Raw genomic sequence first — 20,445 nt, 5'->3', positions numbered from 1 at the left:
TTCGGACGGCAGATCGTCCATAAACAAAGAAAACAGCAAGGGGCCAAGAGTACTGCCTTGTGGGACACCAGAGGTGACTGGTAACCATGAGGATGAAGTGCCTGATATTACCACTCTCTGCCAACGGTTATGTAGGAAGCCAGCAAGAACGGTCAGTAGACTACCATGTATATTAAATCGTTCGGAGAGTTGGAGCAACAGAGTATGGTCAACAGAATCGAAAGCTTTCGAAATGTCTACGTAGCAGATATCCAGCTGTGATTTAGCTGCAATGGCGTGTGATGCAAAGCTATGCAGATTGGCCAGGTTTGTTAGACAAGAGCCACCTGGTAGAAAACCATGCTGCTTGGTTGAGATATACGGCAAAGTGAATACGAGGAGACGCTGGTGTATAATTTTTTCAAAGATAAAGGATAGTGTGGGGAGAATAGAGATTGGTCGGTAAGATGAAACATTAAATTTGTTGCCTGATTTGAGAAGTGGAACAATATTTGCCTGTTTCCAGGTAATAGGAAAATAGCCCGTGGCAAAACATTTGTTAAATAATTTAGAGAGAGAGACGCAAAGAGTGCTGGCAGTATTTTTTAGGAAAAGAGGACCTATAGTGTCGGCACCGGTAGCTTTGTTGGTACAAAGAGTTTGAAGAAGGTTATGAACTTCACTTGGTGTGGTAGTTATGCTTGATAAGGTTCTGTTTGAAGCTGTACCAACGGGAGGGAGCGGTTGGTTTTGTAAGGGAGGGGAGAAGTTGGAGAAGAAATACCTGTTGAACAGTTCATTGCGATCGGCGCCATCTGCTGTTGCATCGTTGTGGTTCACGCTGACAGGAATCCGCTCCATCCTTCTCTGTGTGTTGATGAGACTCCAGTAGCACTTGGGATTGCTGCAGACGTTTTCAGTGACAGTGTCTACGTGTGTTTTGTAGTCTCTTCTGACCATAAACCTCGCGTGGCGGCGGATTTTAACGAAGGTATTGTGAGTGTGTGGGTTAGAGAAGTCTTTCCACAGGCGCCAAGCTCTCTTCTTATTAAATAGTATCAGTCTGGTCTCTTGTGATATCCAGTGTTGATGTTTGCTAGTAGTATCCCGTTGTGCAGGTACGAAGTCTTTAATTGCAACTTGCAGCCAGTAGTACAGCAGGTCAAGAGCCGATTCGATATCAGCTATTTCGAGCAGACTCCAGGGAAGGCATTCCAGGGCACGACACATTGCAGGCCAGTCGGCACGGCGCCAGATGTAGGTAGGGCAGTAGGATGTCCTGCTGTGAGGCTTTGAGGAGGGGTGGGGAAGGAGGAATGTAGCATCGAGGGACTGGTGGTCGCACAGGAAAAGGTTTCTGACTGGGGTTATTGTTTTAAGTTCTAACGAGGAGAGTATGAAGTCCAGGGTGTTGGGTCCACGGGTTGGGTACATATTAAACTGTTTCAGTCCGAGGCCATTAATAAAACTGTCTATAAAGTATGTGTCACAGTTGTTAGCTGACAGTCCGGTAGTTGGAGAAGACCACTTTATAGACAAGTTCAAGTCGCCCATTAAAATTACTTCACCCTGAGGGAGAGCTGCAATGACTGAGTCCAGGCACTGTTCAAGGTCACTGAATGGGCTGTTTGGTGGTCTGTAGTAACATCCCACAAGTACAGGGCATCAAGGAAAGAGTAGCTCCACCCACACTAACTCACAGTTCCGTTCGAGATCTGTCCTTCGTTTACATGGTAAAGCACTGTTCACTGCTAGCAACACTCCACCACCTAGAGTAGCGCGATCACGACGGAATATGCTGTAATTAGCACTGAGTGGTAGTTCACTGTCACTAGCCCAAGAGAGCCATGTTTCAGTAAGTCCGATAACGTCAACTTCTCTTAAGTCTGGCAGGGATAGTTCACAATCAGACAACTTATTGTTTAGGCTTTGCACATTCTGACAATAGATGTTTATGTCTGTTTTCATTTCACAAGTGGTGGGACCGGGGTTTAAGTAGACATCTCCAGCCAGTAGTACGAGGCAAAGCAAGCCCCTAATCGCTGAGCGACCAGGCCTAGGCTTGTTCGGCTCCGAGCTAGTAGGGAGGCGCCTATAAGTCTGGAAAATGGCACATCCAGTCAGAGAGAACGCCGGAATGTAGTAGTTTCCCTCTGCTAGTAGCCATGCAAAAGGAGAACTCACTTTTTCACTTGCACACACTGATTCCTTAACTCGAATAGAACCGTGCAGAGAACCGTAAAGCGCAACAACTCTGATTATTACCACACAAACAACACAAACTGCAGCAGCACTAAGCTTGCGTGTGTCTCCTCCAGCCGCCATATTAACGTGAAAGAATCACATATCGTTCACATGAGGTACTAGTTTCGGCACCAAATATGTGCCATCATCAGCCACAAAGTCAAATCAGACAAACACAATAAAACCTTAAAACAACTTTAAACACACTATAACACCTGCATGGATGAATATGAAATATGACTTTAAAACAACTTTAAAAACACACTATAACACTTGCACAGATGAATATAAAATAAAATATGGTACATAATGAAGTTGCATTTCATTTTAAAATCCGTTAAAATGATGACTCCGTTGTTGTATACCCGTGGCGGTTTGTCCAGCTTATATACATCTTTAGTTTTCTAAAACTGTTAAATTATGCTGCGGAGATTAATGTCATATGAAGTTGACACTATGTGTGTTCTGTAGTTTGGCTCCGACAAATAAACGTAAACATGAACTTGGTTAGATCCAAAGAATTAATTCCCATTTCAATATGGGTTAAGGAGCCTTGAACAGCCTGAGTGATCGGCAGACGGAGCTGGACTCAGAGACACACCGCGAGCGCGCGAACGGTCTAACACAGGGTGCAACTTGCGCGGAGATTGGAGGGTTCTAACCATGGGCTGCTTTGAGCGGATGTTTTCTATCTCAAGGGGCTCTAAAATCTGAACTGTTTAACCGGGAAATATATTTACAACAGAACACTTTAAACGGGAAAAATATGCATATATCTTAATGCAACTGCTCAAGTGACCAAGAATATAACACTTCTTAGGCGGGAAAACTTCTTATGCGGGAACTTCTTAACCGAGTTTCACTGTAATCCATTTGTTTCAGAAAAATTCATACCATGTCTCGACAGTAAAAGTATTTTCATTGTCACTATGAAGACTAATATCTCCAGTTGTACCAGTCCATAGCAGCTAAAATTTATTTGGAGTATATACACAGTATGATGTTTCACTATTAACTGCACTGTATATTAATATAACTGGCACTACAACATATCGTGACACCCCCCCACCTGTAAGACTTGATTCGATGTCCATAAGCAGAGGAGCCAAGCTTCTGACCGACTACAAGTTCCTCTCAATCTTTGGTTATCTACAGTATGAGGCAGTCACATTTATACACTGCTGAATGCTAACTCTTTGAGTTGGGATCAAATACACTATCTTGGGGTAGAAAACCTTTAATTAACAAATTCAGCTGACTGACTTTACATGCTACTCTATAAACATATGTTCCAGTAAAGTAAAAGAAATGTTAGAATTTCAATCCATCAAAAGTACTCTCCTTACGAATGATTCAACTAATGAGAGATCACTAAAAAAAGAAGAAAAGAAGTAAACATTGAACTTACCAACACTACAAAATTTTGCTCCTGATGTTCGGGGAAATGGTATGTATGCATCTTGAAAACTACCATAAATATTCGATGTCTCAAGAAAAGAAGATGACGAGGAGTGCATTCTTGAGAATGGTTTTGCTTCAGACTCCTCATTTATGGCAATCTGAAATGGAAAAATGTTGACTCCAGCAATTAATAACAAAAGAACAAACACTGCATTATCGGACAATGATTTTTGACATGTAAAAGCATAACTTATCAAAATATACTAAACAGTCCTCACTGAAATACTTAAGTACTCAATTACTTAATACTTTAATTCGCTATTCATACATCTCTGATGTGATTAGTGGCTATGATTATCTCTCAAGGAACAGCAAATACCTGATACAGAACTACAGAATTTGAAGATTTACTCTGAAAGAATCATTAGATTGAACTCTGAATCTGTATCCATAAGGGACTTCCAGAGGGACTGTGTGAACTATATCTCTAATGAGTCGGTGAGTTGATATCTAATATAGTATACAACTTTATCTTGTGCAGAATAGTTTATTCCTTGGACAGTTTATGTACTGTTATTTAAATAACTCTACTGTTTTCCAGGAAAAGTATGAGAGAAAACAGAATGAATGGGATTCATGTGAAATCACTGGGTTTCTTAATGGCAGGAGAATTAACTTCAAAATCACTAATACACTTTTAATTTGTTAATATAAATCTACCTGGTCAAGAGTAGATACCAGCTGCCTCAAACATGGTTCCAGACAGGACTTGTTTTTCCTAACTCTCTGTTGTGCTGTCTGTTTTAAAGCCTGTAAGTAAACAAAAGAAACAGAATTACATAATTAAAAGACAGCTTAGAAAGTCGAGCTTCAAGTCGCCAATACGTATCCTTGATAATTGTATTATTGTTATGCAAGTGAAATTCTGTTTAAGTTGAATATGAAAGCAACAACGGATAAAATCCAAAAAAATACAAGGATTATCAAGACAATTATCAATAAAAAACATCAAGTAAATGGACAATGGAGACTGCTGCCTAATGAAATAGTCTATCGGGAAAATGAATCAATTGTGGATACGATGTGAAAAAGGAGAATTGCCTTTTTCAGCCACATAGTAAAACTACCAGAGACCAGACTACTGAAACAATTATTCAATTTCTTTTGGAAAAGTAAAACCAAGAACAACTGGTTTGTTGAGGTCCAGAATGATTTAGAAGAGCTGAATATAACAATGAAACAAACTGCAGAGAGAAAAGAACACAGGATTCTGAGAAGTAAGGATACAAGACTAAATTTAAAAACAGTCAAACAAAAACAGTACACCATTACAGATGAAGAGAGGGCGGCCAGGTCAGAAAAAATGAAGAAGTTCTGGGAAGAGAAGAGGAAGTTGAGAAAACTTTACAACTAATACTGTGAAGACTGTAGTGTACGTGGAAACAAACAAACAAACAAACAAACAAACAAACAAACAAACAAACAAACAAACAAAAACAAACAAAAACAAACAAAAAACAAACAAACAAAAAACAAACAAACAAACAAACAAACAAACTGAACCTCAATGTACCTTCACAACAGGGTCTGTATCGTAGGCAAAACTAAATTCATATATATCACAATCATTCTCACTTTTGAACAATCTATTTACAAGCCAACCAGAAGTTCACCATTTTAACCCCTTAAGTAGGTGTGACGTCTTTAGATGTTTTCGCGCTGGGCACTACAGTGGGTGTGATGGCATTAGTCGATCGTAAAATTTATCGCGTATTTACCTTGAGGGTGAAGGCATATGGCGTTTCCATGGAATCTATCGCATTAGTTGATATGTTTTCCACGAGATCACGCTGTGTATTGTTTTTAGAGCTGTCACAGCTTCGTGAAATGTATTTGTTTTGGCGCCTTGCATGAAGTTCACACGCAGCCATTTATGTTGCGAAGCATGGCTTCCAAACGTAAAGTAGATCGGCTTGATTGTGCGGGTATTTCGACAGTTTTAGAAGCAGAGAGTGATGATGAGGTATCTTCTTTCTGATGATGATGATGAGTAGATTCATAATGATGAAGAGGACAGTGAAAGTGATCCTAAAAGTGAAAGTAAAGTTGTTCCAGACGAACCAAGTGACGCGGACGACGTTCAAAATGTAACTCAGCCGGCTCACTTCATTGCGAATGGTGCCCCAAGACCAAGGTTTGCTTTTACGGATGTAAATAAGATAAATATAGACTTCAGTGATGTGCATAATGTCGCAGAATACTTCAGCAGGTTCGTAGGTGATGATATATTCCAGTTATTAGCTGAAAAGACTAGCCAATTTTTAGCTGCTAACCCTAACCTAAAACCATGATCCCGAGTGAGAAGCTGGAAAGACACAAATACTGCTGAAATGAAAACTCTCCTTGGACTACTTCTACAGGGTGTCGTTCACAAACCAGAAAACGGTCTCCACTTCACAAAACGTGAAAGTATTGCTACCCCCTGTTTCTCCAAAATTATATCCGAAAAAAGATTCTGCCTGTTTTTGAAATTCCTTCACTTTGTTGATAATTCCAAGTTTGATCCTCAGATCTACAATAGGAAACTGTAGAAAATACAGCCAATCCTCTATCATCTCCTTAACAAATTTTTCTCCATCTATACTTCTGAACAAAATGTTTGTGTTGATGAGTCCCTTCTCCTCTGGAGAGGACAACTAAGCTGGGTACAGTTCATACCCTTGAAAAGCAGCAGATTTGGCATGAAACTCTACAAATTGTGTGAGTGTAGTTCTGGATATGTTTGGAAATTTGCTGTGTATACTGGTAAGGATACTCTATACGGTCAGAACCATCCAGGAGAGAGTACAACTGCAAGAATAGTTCTTGAACTTAGTGATGAGTTACTAGACAAGGGATATTGTTTGCACCTTGATAACTGGTATACTAGCCCGACATTGGTAGATAAGCTTTGTGAAAGGAAAACTGATGTTGTAGGGACCATGAGGACTAATAGAAAGGAGTTTCCAGACTATGTGAAGAAGGCAAAATTACAGAAGGGCGAAAGAGTTTCAGGTTATCAAAAGAAACAGATGATAATGAAGTGGAAAGATGTCACTCTTGTAAGCACTTTCCATGATGATTCCATGGAGAAGATGAACTCGAGAAAGGGAGTTATTGAGAAACCAGTGGTAGCCCTGGACTATAATAAGAATATGGGAGGGGTGGATAAGAATGACAGTCAACTTCACAGCTATAAAAGTGCTTGGGAACATCTCAAGAAGTATTGCCAAAAGATGTTCTGATACAAAGGGCACTAGGAAAGTTTTGCGCAATATGCAAAAATGGTTGGCTGGACACCCCTGTTATGGTGAGGGATGAAAAGAGGGGTGAAAACCGGTCTAGAAGACAGCAAGGCACGACCTTCAGTCCAGTTGTTACCAAGCAGTGGGATTGAAAGCAAGTTAAGATGTCAGTGTGGTCTAAAGGTGAATATCGCGCAATTATCCGCTATAATTTTGCTCGTGGATTAACTGTTGACCAGTGCCTGGAGGAAATTACTCCTCTGCTGGGGAAAGACTGTTTACATCAGACAACAATTTTCCGCTGGTACAAAGAGTTCCAGAGGGGAAATTTTGGGGTTGAAGACGATCCTCGTTCTAGGCGACCATCTGAATCAGTGACTGAGGAAAATATTGAAGCTGTGAGGAAAATGTTTTAGCAAGGGAGGCGGTTGACATATCTTAGAAGAGACCCTCCACATCACTGCACCAGCTATTCATTCAATTTTACACGACCATCTCCATGTTAGAAAGGTTTGTTCCCTTTGGGTGCCCCATTCACTTTCAGATGAACAAAGGGCACATCGCGTGAAATGGTGCTGAAAAATGCTAAAACAGTTCGAAAATGGGACTTCGCGTAACGTCAACAGCATCGTTACAGGTGACGAAACTTGGCTTTATTATTGAGATGTCCCAACAAAATCCCAGAACAAGGTGTGGCTGTTTGAAAATGAGGGTACTCCTGTGACTGTGCAAAAGTCAAGGTCAGTGAAGAAAAGGATGATTGCAGTATTCTTCACTAAATGGGGCATCCTGACTCGGGTTGCGCTAGAAACACAAAGGACAGTTACTGCGACGTGGTGCAGTGAGACTTATCTGCCTCAGGTCATCCAGGCTCTCAAGCAACTCCGTCCAAGGTCACGGCTCAACACTTGGCTCTTGCATCACGACAATGCTCCAGCACATCGTGCTAATGTAACAATGGATTTTCTTGCCAGATCAGGGTTGAATGTTCTTGGTCACCCTCCATACAGTCCTGATCTTGCCCCATGTGACTTCGCACTCTTCCCAGAAGTGAAGATGAAGCTGAAAGAGTGGCGTTTTGCATCCGACGAGGAGCTTCTGGCAGCATGGGATCAAGAGTGTGAAAATGTAACCGAAGAAAAGTGGTAGAGTTGGTTCAGTGACTGGTTTCGACGTATGGAGAAGTGTATTGGGTGTGGTGGAAATTATTTTGAAAACGTCTAAAGCGTTCACTCGCATTGCAAAAACTTCCGTCGTGCCCTTTGTACTTGACTGATATGGTTTGCCTGAATGCCTACGTCCTCTACAAGAAATAAGTTGGGAAACTTCAGAGACTCGATTTCCAATTGACACTTGGTGAGATATTGTCATCGTCTGGAGGAGTGGTGCAGCCAACAATGGGTAGACCTTCTAAATCACCAAGGCCATCTCATCTCCTCAGCCGCTGCTTCCCGGAAGATATTCCCAGCACAGCGTCAAGGAAAAAACCTCTCCGAAGATGTGTTGTATGTTGGTCCCAAGGGAAGAGGAAGGAAACATCATACTGGTGTCCTGACTGTGAAAAGGCTTTGTGTGTAACACCTTGTTTCTGCCTACATCACACGACAACAAACTACAAAATCTATAATCATCTGGATTCAGAACAATGTAAATAATGTTAGTAACCCATTTGGATTCATAACAATGTAAATAATGTACATAATGTTAGTATCCCATTATTGAAGAATAATAATTACTATCGTATTAGATTAAACTAATTGTGTACACATTTATGAAGGAAATATTTAAATATCACAAAGTGGGGAAAAAGTACTCAGGGCAGGTTACGCATGTGGAGAATTTAGTACCCAGTTAAGGGGTTAAATAAGTCTATCTGTCCAACTTTGATATTCCCCTTGCAAACACTTCCAACTATTAAAATTCCCAAACTTTTACCTAACCCTAAAATGGTAATGTTAAATCTTGTGGTGGCAGTCATATTTGGAAACTTTCACCTACCTAACTAAAATACAAAATATCCACAAGGAATGAAATAAAATGGCATTTTATGTATATCTATGTAAAGCTGATACACTGAACATTGTCATATTGGCATAAAATTATGTAAATGTTTTGACTAGAAAAATGTACAGTCAGTTCAAAAAGTGTAATTACTAAACTAAAAAAAATAATTAAAATTTGAACATATGTACACCAAAATAAAAACTGTAACCAACCTTAAGTAGCTTGGCCATAGCATTACTGTCCACAGAAGTTCCTTGGCCAAACTGAAATGATGGAGGGGAGTTGTATGGATAGCTAGGAGGAAAGTTCACTAGAAGAATAACTATGTGTCCACTTCTTGTAGCGGTGGCAGTACAACTCCGATGCACTAGATCCATCTGCACAGAAGATGGAATTTAAAACAGGAAAGATCGTTGTATAAACATCTAGATTATTTAAAATGTATGTTATAATTTTCTTGAAGGTTTCTAATGCAGGCACATAGTTCTTTACTAGATTTGTGTTATGACTTTATAAATATACCACTTAATGCTACAGGTAAATGCCATGCACACCTTAACTACAATAACATTTATCACAACACAGAAATATAAATCAAAAATAAAAAGCTAGGAACATTCTCGTCCTTATTCCCAGCTTTCTATCCTTGATTCATTTTTAAACACTTTTCTGATAAATAATTAAAAAGGGAGAGAGATATATATTTAATTCTCATTGCACAACAAAAGGCATAGAGTAATAAAAACTAAAATGCATATATCTTTAAGTTCAAGAAAATTAACTGTGGTAAAATAATGTTTTGAAAATTATCAATATGGCACCTGTGAACCATGTGACCCTGCCGCAGTGGGGACGCTTGCATGTCCCAATGAAGCAGGTAGCTGAGCCGTAGGTGCAACCATATCGGATGGATATCTGTCGAGAGACCAGACTAACGAAAGGTTCATCGAAAGAAGGGTAGCAGCCTTTCGGAAGTTGCAAGGGCGGCAGTCTAGATGATTGACTGATATGGTCTTGTAATAATACTTAACATGGCTTAGCTGTGTTGATACTGCTACACAGCTGAAAGCAATGGTACAGCCTTCACTAACTCCTGAGGACATGCAGCTCTCTCTGTATAAATGATGTACTGATGATGGCTTCCTCCCAGGTAAAATATTCCGGAGGTAAAATAGTCTCCCATTCTCATCTCCGGGTGGGGAAAACATGAGAAGAGGCAATCATCAGGAAGACAGATACTGATATTCTGCAAGTCGGAGAGTGGAATGTTAGAAGTTTGAATTGCTGTGGTAGGTTAGAGAATCCGAAAAGGGAGATGGATAGACTAAAGTTCGATGTAGTTGGTATAAGTGAAGTACGCTGGCAGGAAGAGCAGGATTTCTGGTCAGGCGACTACAGAACTATCAACGTAAAATCAAACAGGGGAAATGCACAAGTAGGTTTAATAATGAATAAGAAAATAGGGCAGCGGGTAAGCTACTATGAACAGCATAGCGAAAGGATTATTGTGGTCAAGATAGACACCAAGCCAATGCCCACCACAATAGTGCAGGACTATATGCCTACTAGTTCAGCTGATGATGAAGAAATTGAAAGAATATGTATGAAGAGATAGAAGATTTTATACAGTATCTAAACGGTGATGAGAATCTAATTGTGATGGGAGACTGGAATGCAGTGGTAGGCCAAGGAAGAGAAGGTAATACAGCAGAATTTGAATTGGGACAAAGGAATGAAAGAGGAAGCCAGCTGGTTGAATTCTGCACCGATCACAATTTAATCCTGGCTAACACTTGGTTCAAACACAACAAACAACGGCTGTATACATGACGAGACCTGGAGACACTGGAAGATATCAAATAGACTTCATTATAATTAGGCAGAGATTCAGAAACCAGGTGTTGGATTGCAAGACTTTCCCAGGAGTAGACATTGTTGGTCATGAAATGCCATATGAAGCTGAATAAATTGAAGAAATTGAAGAATGGAAGGAATGCAAGGAGATGGGATCTAGACAAGTTGAAAGAAAATAGTGTGAGGGATTGTTTCAAGGAACATGTAACAAAGAGACTAAATGAAAAGGCTGAAAGAAACACAGTAGAGGAAGAATGGACAGTCATGAAGAATGAGATCAGTAAGACTACTGAAGAACAGTTAGGAAGAAAGGAAAGATCACCAAAGAAACAATGGATAACTCAAGAGATACTAGACCTGACTGATGAACGACGAAAGTACAAGAATGCAAAAAATGAGGAGGGCAGAAAAGAATACAGGCGAAATCAAACAGGAATTTGAAAGGGAATCACAATCCAAGGAGAGGAAATCAAAACCTTGAGATTTGCCGATGATATTGTTATTTTATCTGAGACTGCAGAAGATCTCGAGAAGCTGCTGAATGGTATGGACGAAGTCTTGGGTAAGGAGTACACGGAGAAAATAAATAAGTCCAAAACAAAAGTAATGGAGTGCAGTCGAACGAAGGCAGCTAATGCAGGAAATATTAGATTAGGAAAAGAAGTCTTAAAGGAAGTAGATGAATATTGTTACTTGGATAGTAAAGTAACTAACAATGGCAGAAGTAAGGAGGACATAAAATGCAGACTAGCACAAGCAAGGAAGAGCTTTCTTAAGAAAATTAATTTGCTCACTTCAAACATTGATATAGGAATTAGAAAGATTTTTTTGAAGACTTTCATGTTTAGCGTGGCATTGTATGGAAGTGAAACATTGATGATAACTAGCTCAGAAAGAAAGAGAATAGAAGCTTTTGAAATGTAGTGTTACAGAAGAATGCTGAAGGTGAGATAGATAAATTGAATCATGAATGAAGAGATACTGAATCGAATTGGTGAGAGGAGATCAATTTGGCTAAATTTGACAAGAAGAAGAGATAGAATGATAGGACACATCTTAAGACACCCAGGACTTGTGCAGTTGGTTTTTGAAGGAAGTGTAGGTGATAAGAACAGTAGGGGTAGACCAAGGTATGAATATGACAAGCAGATTAGAAATGAAATGGCGTATGGCTTTTAGTGCCGGGAATGTCCGAGAACAAGTTCGGCTCGCCAGATGCAGGTCTTTTGATTTGACTCCCGTAGGTGACCTGCGCATCGTGATGAGGATGAAATTATGATGAAGACGACACACACCCAGCCCCCGTGTCAGCGAAATTAACCAGTTAAGTTTAAATTCCCGACCCTGCTGGGAATCGAACCTGGGACCCCTGTGACCAAAGGCCAGCACGCTAACCATTTAGCCATGGAAGCAGATTAGAGCAGATGTAGGATGGAGTAGTTACTTAGAAATGAAAAGGTTAGCGCAGGATAGGGTGGCATGGAGAGCGGCATCAAACCAGTCTATGGACTGATGACTCAAACAACAACAAAGAATGAAGTAGATAGAAAGTGCAGGACATCTAAGGAAAAATGGCTGAAAGAGAAGTGCAAGGATGTCGAAGGTTGTATGGCCCTAGGGAAGGTAGATGCTGAATACAGGAAATTCAAGGAAACCTTTGGAGAAAGGAAAAGTAGGTGTATGAATATAAAAAGCTCAAATGGAAAACCACTTCTAGGGAAAGAAGACAAGTCAGAAAGATGGCAGGAACATATCCAACAGTTGTATTAAGGTAAAGAATTAGATTATAGTGTTCTCGAACAAGAAGAGGCTGTTGATGCTGATGAAATGGGAGACCCAATTTTAAGGTCAGAATTCGACGTAGCTTTGAGTGACCTAAGAAGGAACAAGGCACCGGGAATTGATGACATACCCTCAGAATTACTGACTGCCTTAGGAGAAACCAGCATGGAGAGGTTATTTCGTTTAGTGTGTAAGATGTATGATACAGGAGAAGTACCATCTGATTCTCGGCAGAATGTTGTTATACCTATTCCGGAGAAGGCCAGTGCTTCACAATTAAGTATTTATTTATTTTCCACCTAGTCGATACAATGATTGCTTAAGGCAATTTAATGGTTAAAAGTGGTACATGTTTCGTATATTATCAACATCTTCAGCCACATTACACTGTTTAGATGAAAAATATATAAATTGACAAAGTAATGCTTTAGAGGAAGTGTCCTTAAAATTAACATAAGATTGACAACATTAAAACAAACAAATAACTCAAGAGAAAATATATAAATTATTTCTACAATTGAAAGCAGTCGTCAAGGAAACACTTGTACAATATTCCATAGAGAATATGTCCTAACGAATATTCTTTTCTTTTAATAATTCATGAAAAAAGGTCAATTTATAAATGAAAAATTATACAGTTTATAAGTAATTGTCAAAATGAAGAAATCCAGATATCACAGTGTGGCTCTTATTATTAATGCAGATGAAAATATAACTAATTCCTAGTTGTCAATTCTTATTAAGCCTACTTTACTTTGGAACAGTAACTTCTGTCATTCTTTCACAGTTTTGTGTCTGGTGTAATACTGATGATGCATTCTTCCTTGCTCTTGCACCTGAGGAGGTGGAGGAGCGGGCGATATAGGTGTGTCAAGAACCTCCTTGCTGTCACCTATAGCTTCAACTGAGGAGGGAAAAAGTTGTAGGGCTATCTGTAGGTGGAGAAATTCCAATTCTTTTTTTGTGATCTTTCTCAAGCATTTTCAAATATACTAGAATTTGATAATATAATGGATTCTTATACTCTACAGCCTCATTAAGGTTGTAACGATTCGGGCGTCAATTCGAACGTTATCATTCTTTACCCGATACCTCCCTTTCGAACTCGTAGTTGGGCTGCCTAATCAGATGAAATGGGGTCGCTCAGCGGATACCTCAGGGTGTTCAGATGCCAAGTAAGACATGTAATCTTACTTCAAGATACGCTTTACGTGAGTATGAAGAGATTAACAACTCACGGGTGACGCCTATAGAATCTCATGACATGATAGTAATAACCGTCAACCAATTTTAAATCAAAGTATTTAACTACCTGAGAACTGGTCATGACTAAATGGAGTACTTAATCAATCAACAATTCACTTAGCTAAGCAACTAACTTACCAACTAGGCTGTAATGAAAGAATTCATGACACATAAAATTGTAGAAAAACAAACAAGATATTTATTGACTAAATATTGGACTATTAAATTGGAATTTTATCCAAGGCATTACTTGGCATTGCGTATTAACAAGTGTGGATTGTGAGTCAGCGCTGGCTCGTAGAAAGAGAAATAATATCTAGTATTAAACTATGTAGATCAGTTCCATCATGAAATCTAAATTGAGTATGTACATAATTACAATCGATCAATGGACATCTAAGGTTCATACTGAAGTTAAGTCATAGATACAACACCAACATAATCAAGTTGTTACGAGAGCTCATTTGCTTTAAGACTAATTAAACAATTCTGAATAAAACACACGGTTAAGCTGAAGTGTATATAAAGTCCACTAATAAGCTCAAACTTGAAATTAAACCAAATTATAACTTTAAATTGCAGGACTGAACTGTATATCACAGTTATATTTAATCGCCAATCATATTAGAATTGAGCGTTGAGAATATTAAATAGTAAATTGTAGCTGATACTCAGTAAATGACGAGTCACTAATAAGTAAACCCATATAAGTAAACTCGAATAAGTAAATCTGGATGCGTAAATTTGAATGCATAAATCCATATGAATAAATCCGAACTCATGCTTTATTACTACTTTCACGTTGTGCATGGATAACCACTTACGGACCAAGGCATTTGTTCCTAGTGCCTGTTAAACTTGGCTCCTACTCTAACATTTCCCTAGATGTTGTTCGTTGAAAAAATGCAAGTTCAAACAGAGTATATGTTAATCTATTCAGCTATCTAACTAACTTCAACATAACCTTTGGCTGTCATACACATGTCTTTTAGGCTCAATGTCCCTTTCCTTCGTTATATTCCATAACATTCTACTTCAATGCAAGCTATTTTATTCATACGCGCAGTTACAATGCAAATGCTATGTCGTTGTATTCAGAAACATAATATCATATTTATCGGTGTCGTGAATGCATTTGGTCAAAACACAGCTATAAAACGTATCGTAGTATTCCGATATTCATTACAGCACATCTAAAGTTGACATACGATCCCGTCACAAGCATAATTCTACAATAGTAAATTCTATTCATACCTTGGCTTAGGTCAATCCTGCGGTGTGGGCAATCTCACGTATACGAATCTAAAGAATGTAGCGTGGCATATCTTAAACTGCAGGCACTCAATGGCCCCTACGTAATGCGTATAAAACTCTTCATATCATTATATAACTCATACTTTTCCTCAAGTTAGCACAATTGTAACCTTATTTCAACATTCACATAATATCTTTACATCGTAGCCTCAATATTAACTCGTCACGTTCCCATATACATGACCATGTCAAAGCTACCACACTATGTTTCTTAAAACAACATTTTAAAGTTGCTATATCTCATAACCTATGATTGAGTTCAATGCCCTTATTGTGAAGCAAAATAATGCGTGATTCCATATGTTTATTTTACACCGCACGCAACCAAACGTGACGTCGACTTGTAGCATTACCAATACGAAATCTCTGTAATCTGCCAGTATGTCATTACTATCAGCTGTTTCCAAAATTATTTTTCAAACCTCTCGCTACATACGTCTATTCTGACCGATATACGATGACGTATATATCCAACATATTAGAAATGCTATATTGCTAGATCATGTAACTACGGACTTAAGTATCTCACACTTCATTGGTAACATTCACTTGCATTTCTTATATATCGGTTTATATTTAACCCATCGGCACATGTGTAGGCAAACCAAAAATTATGCGATTAAGTATTGTAAATGACTTAGCTCGCTCATGGTTGGTCCTGGTCCAGCTGTTCTGCTCCCAAATGGATGTAGTTGGGTCTGCGGTCAGGTCATGGGTTGGTCATCTGGTACATCATCTGCTTCCTCATTACGGGATTGCTGTCTGGTTTCCTGTCGCCTTCCTCATCATGGGTTGATCGAATGGTTTCCCGTCGCCTTCCTCATCATGGGTTGATCGAATGGTTCCCCGTCGCCTTCCTCATCATGGGTTGGTCGAATGGTTTCCCGTCGCCTTCCTCATCATGGCTCGGTCGTATAGCAAGATGTACTGGTCTCCAGCTTGGTCCATCATGTATATTTAGCACATCATCCTCATGGTATTCTTGTCCGCAACTACGATAAGGATTATAGTGCAGTGAACAGCCATTATATAATTCCTTTTTGAAGTTTGTAATCCTTAAATTTATTATTTCCTTTGTGGCTCTCCGACGTATATCTTCGATCTCGTTGGTGTTGACTTCAGTGAATCTATCTCTGTCGGCCGCTTCTTGTAGATCTTGGGACACTTATTTTTATTCTGATTCAATAAATCGAGATGTATCTCTTCTTGTATGAGATCCTTTTTTTTTTTAGATGCTGCCTTGGTCTCCCTTTGCAGAGTATAGATCAACTGCACTCTGTATCTACCCACGCGTATCTCTTGGTACTTAGCTGATTCCTTTTTTAATATCTCTAATCAACTCTGCTTATTTTTCGGTGAATTGACTTGTTTTCTTCACGTTTCCGACGCTTTTTCCTTAGTATAGCTTCTGATCCTTTCTTCTTCCTAAAAAATTATACCGCGGTCGGTAGTTCCGTCTTCACTCTCCGTTGAGAAAAATTAAGATGGAGTTTTCTTAACAATCCCAAGTTTTCTACTTTTTTTCCTAAAACAATACAGTAGACAGTCCACTGTCCGTTTCACTCTCAATACTCGACCGTTCTATGACGTCTATGGCCTTCTATGTCACCGCAACTGGTGTCTATTCTTTGCTTCCTATAGATTAAATGGGCCATACCTTCACTCGGCGCCATTTTGAAAACTGTCACGGAGGTGTGAACGGGCACAAGGTTATCATTTTTCTTTACAAGTTGGTCTAAATGAATGTATAGATCTTCATATGTGTTCATTAAGCTGCCCTTTTTTAATTTCTTGATGTTGGTCAAGTCTTGTTCTATGATGGCAAATTTATGACCTGTGGCAGTCATGTGTGATCCCATAGCTGAGAATCTTCTATGTTTTTCAGCATTCACATGTTCCAAATATCTAACTTTAAAATTGCGGCCAGATTGTCCTATGTATGTGTACCGGGCGGTACACCTCTACACCGTTTATTTAAAAGTTGCGCCAGTTGAAACTCCTCTTCTGGAGGAAGGTTGAACTTTATCTATTCTATTAATTCTCTACTTTCTCAGAAGATGTCACCACGTGGAAAATTTTGAGTTTTTGAACTGTGTCACTTTTGATGTGTTTTTGTTTCGCTTGAAGTAAGAAGTGTGAACTTTCTCTTCTAGAGGACACTACTGAAGATCAACAATAGCGCACCCTAGTGCGGAGTCAAAGAACTATTTTGTTGGAGAAATCTTTATTTCAAAAGTTTGTTTCTTGTTAAATTTCTTTCTGTTATTGTTTAAGTTGGCTGTATACCCCTCTCTTTCCCCTTGTTTTGCATGTAGCCAATCCCGAATTTCTTAAATTAATTTCTATCCAATCAGATGTATCTTCCCCCAACTTGAATCGATTGCGGGGTCCTATCCAATAAAAACATTGTGGGCGGGTGTTTTCATTCCCCTAACGCCTAGAAACTTCCGCGAGAGTATATAAACTGCTGATTTTAGGGTCTCCGGGCCACTTCTGTTCCATCTTTCAGTGTATTAAGTACATAGCAGGAGGCGGGAAGCGCCTCTTTCTTCTTCAGCCGTTCAACACCAGGTAATGGCCTATTAATAACTTCTTTTCTTGCTAGGTTGGCAGTTTAACACTCGCGGCGGGTTCGAAGCATTTCCATCATGTAACCTTTTCCTAAAATGTAATTACTCTTTTCATCTTTTTCTTGTAAAGCTACATATTGGGATAGAGAGTGCTAACCCTCTCGAGCTCCCACTCACATTTGTTTTGAGGTGAACTTATTTTTTTCAAACTATTCTTCGTTTATGTAATGTAAAGTGTTCTTCTCTAAGTCACCTCTGTAGTACGGGATTAGCCCTTGCGTTAGCGGCCCAGAGCCAGATTAGGTTTTAAAAACAAAGTGTATTAGGAGTGCAAGATCGCCTCCTCTCAAATTGTTATTTTAGAGGTCATGTAATCAACCTTCTTTTCATGTAATAGACCTCCGTAGGTTGGGTATTTTACCCCTGTAAATACGTCCTTAGAAGGACAGCTTGAAGGTAGAGTTTGGTGTGGCCTTGTGATAGGCTTACAATTTTGAGAGCGGATCGCTCTTTGAAATTTGTTTCTGTATGCCTCGTGCAGGCTTTATGTGTAATGTTTGGAGCCAGTGCTCCTGGGCATGAATGGGGTTTTCTGCCCCTTGGCTAAAATTTTTTTGGAGTAAGGCGGGGCTGATGGCCCAAGAGTTATGAAGTAAGGGCACTGAGCCCGAATCCAGTAATATTGTACCTACATTTTTGCTACTCTGTACCTGTTATGATTGTTATCTCTTGTTTTTGAAAAGAAAATATAACCTAGTTAAATTTTAAATTAATTTTACATTGCACGTTAATTTCGTAGCTTGAAACCCATTCACACCCGCACCTTCTTTCACCTCTACCTACCACGGATATCTCCGTAACAAGTGGTAGCAGAGCGTGGTTGAATGGGTCTCAATTTAGCCCCTTTTGACGGCTAAACATTGCTTTAATTCGAACTCTAACAATTTTCTCAGTTGCTGGAATTTTTTGAGTTTTTTTTTTAAATTGTTCTGTCATCATGTCCGGCCCTCGCGATGTTCTCCTCCTTAACTATTTGCGCAAAGAGGAGTTGATATACGAGTTAACTATCAGAAATGTGCAATCTGGAGGCACGGTTGCAATCGACACCAACAAGCTTAGAGAGTCCCTTGATTTGCCCATTTCCATCCCCAATTTGGGAGAGAAAGAAATTGATGACTCTCTTTCCACGATCGTCGAGAATATTACTGGGCTAGCATCTGTAGTCAGCTTTTTTGATGAAAACGATCCGTCTCCTAATCAAATTAAGCGTGTGCAAGGCAGGCTGTATCACTTTGCAAATAGAGTTAATGATCTGTTGTCTCTAAAGGTGAATGACGTTCAGAGGAAGGACGCTAATACGCTCCTTGAAACTATTTCTGAATTGTCTAATAAGGTCACTCAATTGCTAACCGGCGAAGTTCCTCCCAAAACTGATCAACCCGCCATGGTGAATGTAGGTAACGAGGAAGAGCCTCCTCAGGGAGAAGTCAATAGGATAACCGTTGCTGCTCAAACTATCTCTGCCCCATCGAACAACGAATCTGAACGCCGTGCGTCATTGGGTAACATCCGCTCTGAATGAACTTCTTTGCCATTGAAACCTTTAACGACTATGTCACCTGGGTTCAGTAGCTTGCCTCATCCATTGGCAATGTTGCTTAGAGGTATCTCTAAGTTTTCCGTCAACACCACCAGTGATGTAATTTCATTTTTAAGATTTCTAGTGGAATTTCAGGATCATGCTCTTGTTTTTTCTCTTTCGCCATGTCAAATTTTGCAAATTATCTATCCGTATGCTATTGGTATTCTCTCTGATAAAATCGTAAGAGCCATTGCCGAGCAATCATCTATTGAGGATTTCCATGCCCATTTGCTAGCTAACTTCATCCCGGCTAGGGCCAGGTCCTCCCTGATTCAGAAGTACTATTACCGTGTACAGCGCTTGGATGAAAACTTGGCTGATTTCATTCAAGATATCAAATTCTACACTAGGGTGTTTGCTCTGCACTTTCCTGAAGATCAGATTGTGCAGGCTATTGTAGAAGGTATTTCGCCATCCTACAGGTCATATTTGTGTTTCGCGGCGTGTCCGCAAACCTTCTCTGAACTTGAAGCATTGGCCGTCTCAGCGGAAGGAGTTAGATACGCCGATTCTTTGCGTGTCGCGAAAGAACCCCCGCCTTCCTTTAGTAACACTCGGCCTCCACCTCGCCGACCAGTCAATCCCCGTAAATGTTATGCGTGCGGGTCGCCTGACCATCTGCGGAATAAGTGTCCTCTGATCAAGTCAAGTGGGACAAGGAATGGAGCAGGGTCATCACAAGGCTGTTTTAAGTGTGGGGCCTTCTCACATATCGCCAAGAATTGCCCAAACTCAAATAGCACCCCCTCCTGCTCAACTTCTGGTGCAAATTCCAGCTATGCCAATAATAAAAAGTGACTAGTGGCGTCGGCTGAGCCGACTAATCCATCTTCCCGAGACTTAGCCCCTAGTAAACAGGTTGTAAATGCAGAGAACGACCAGCCTTCAAATTCATCTTTTGAATGCCCTAAAGAGTGTCTTAGGATTGCGGCGGATACCCCCGCACCTGTTCCTTTTCTTAAGATTGAGTTAAATAACGAGCCTATAACAGCTCTCTTAGATTCAGGCAGTGTTTGTTCCATTATTTCGGCTGATTGGTATTCTAAATTGAAATCTGTTTGTAAACTCCCTGACTATGACTCATCTCCTGTTAAATATGTTTCGGCTAATTCATCTCCATTAGAAA

The 20,445-nt window shown here is 39.8% G+C and overlaps 1 protein-coding gene across 1 annotated transcript in view; it reads right to left on the bottom strand.

Annotated features, from left to right (window-relative positions):
- Positions 1 to 20,445, bottom strand: part of Wdr59 (WD repeat domain 59) — a 232,172-nt gene that overhangs the window by 101,415 nt on the left and 110,312 nt on the right. The window contains exons 11-13 of the mRNA XM_067144938.2: positions 9,125 to 9,296; positions 4,345 to 4,434; positions 3,632 to 3,782 (exon numbers count right to left, since the gene is read on the bottom strand). Coding sequence (XP_067001039.2) covers positions 3,632 to 3,782; positions 4,345 to 4,434; positions 9,125 to 9,296 — 413 coding nt within the window. The remainder of the gene's footprint in view (positions 1 to 3,631; positions 3,783 to 4,344; positions 4,435 to 9,124; positions 9,297 to 20,445) is intronic.

Source organism: Anabrus simplex, chromosome 1 (genome assembly GCF_040414725.1).
Source record: "Anabrus simplex isolate iqAnaSimp1 chromosome 1, ASM4041472v1, whole genome shotgun sequence".
In the NCBI taxonomy this organism is placed as follows: Eukaryota; Metazoa; Arthropoda; class Insecta; order Orthoptera; family Tettigoniidae; genus Anabrus; species Anabrus simplex.
This window is presented reverse-complemented; position numbering and strand designations above follow the sequence as displayed.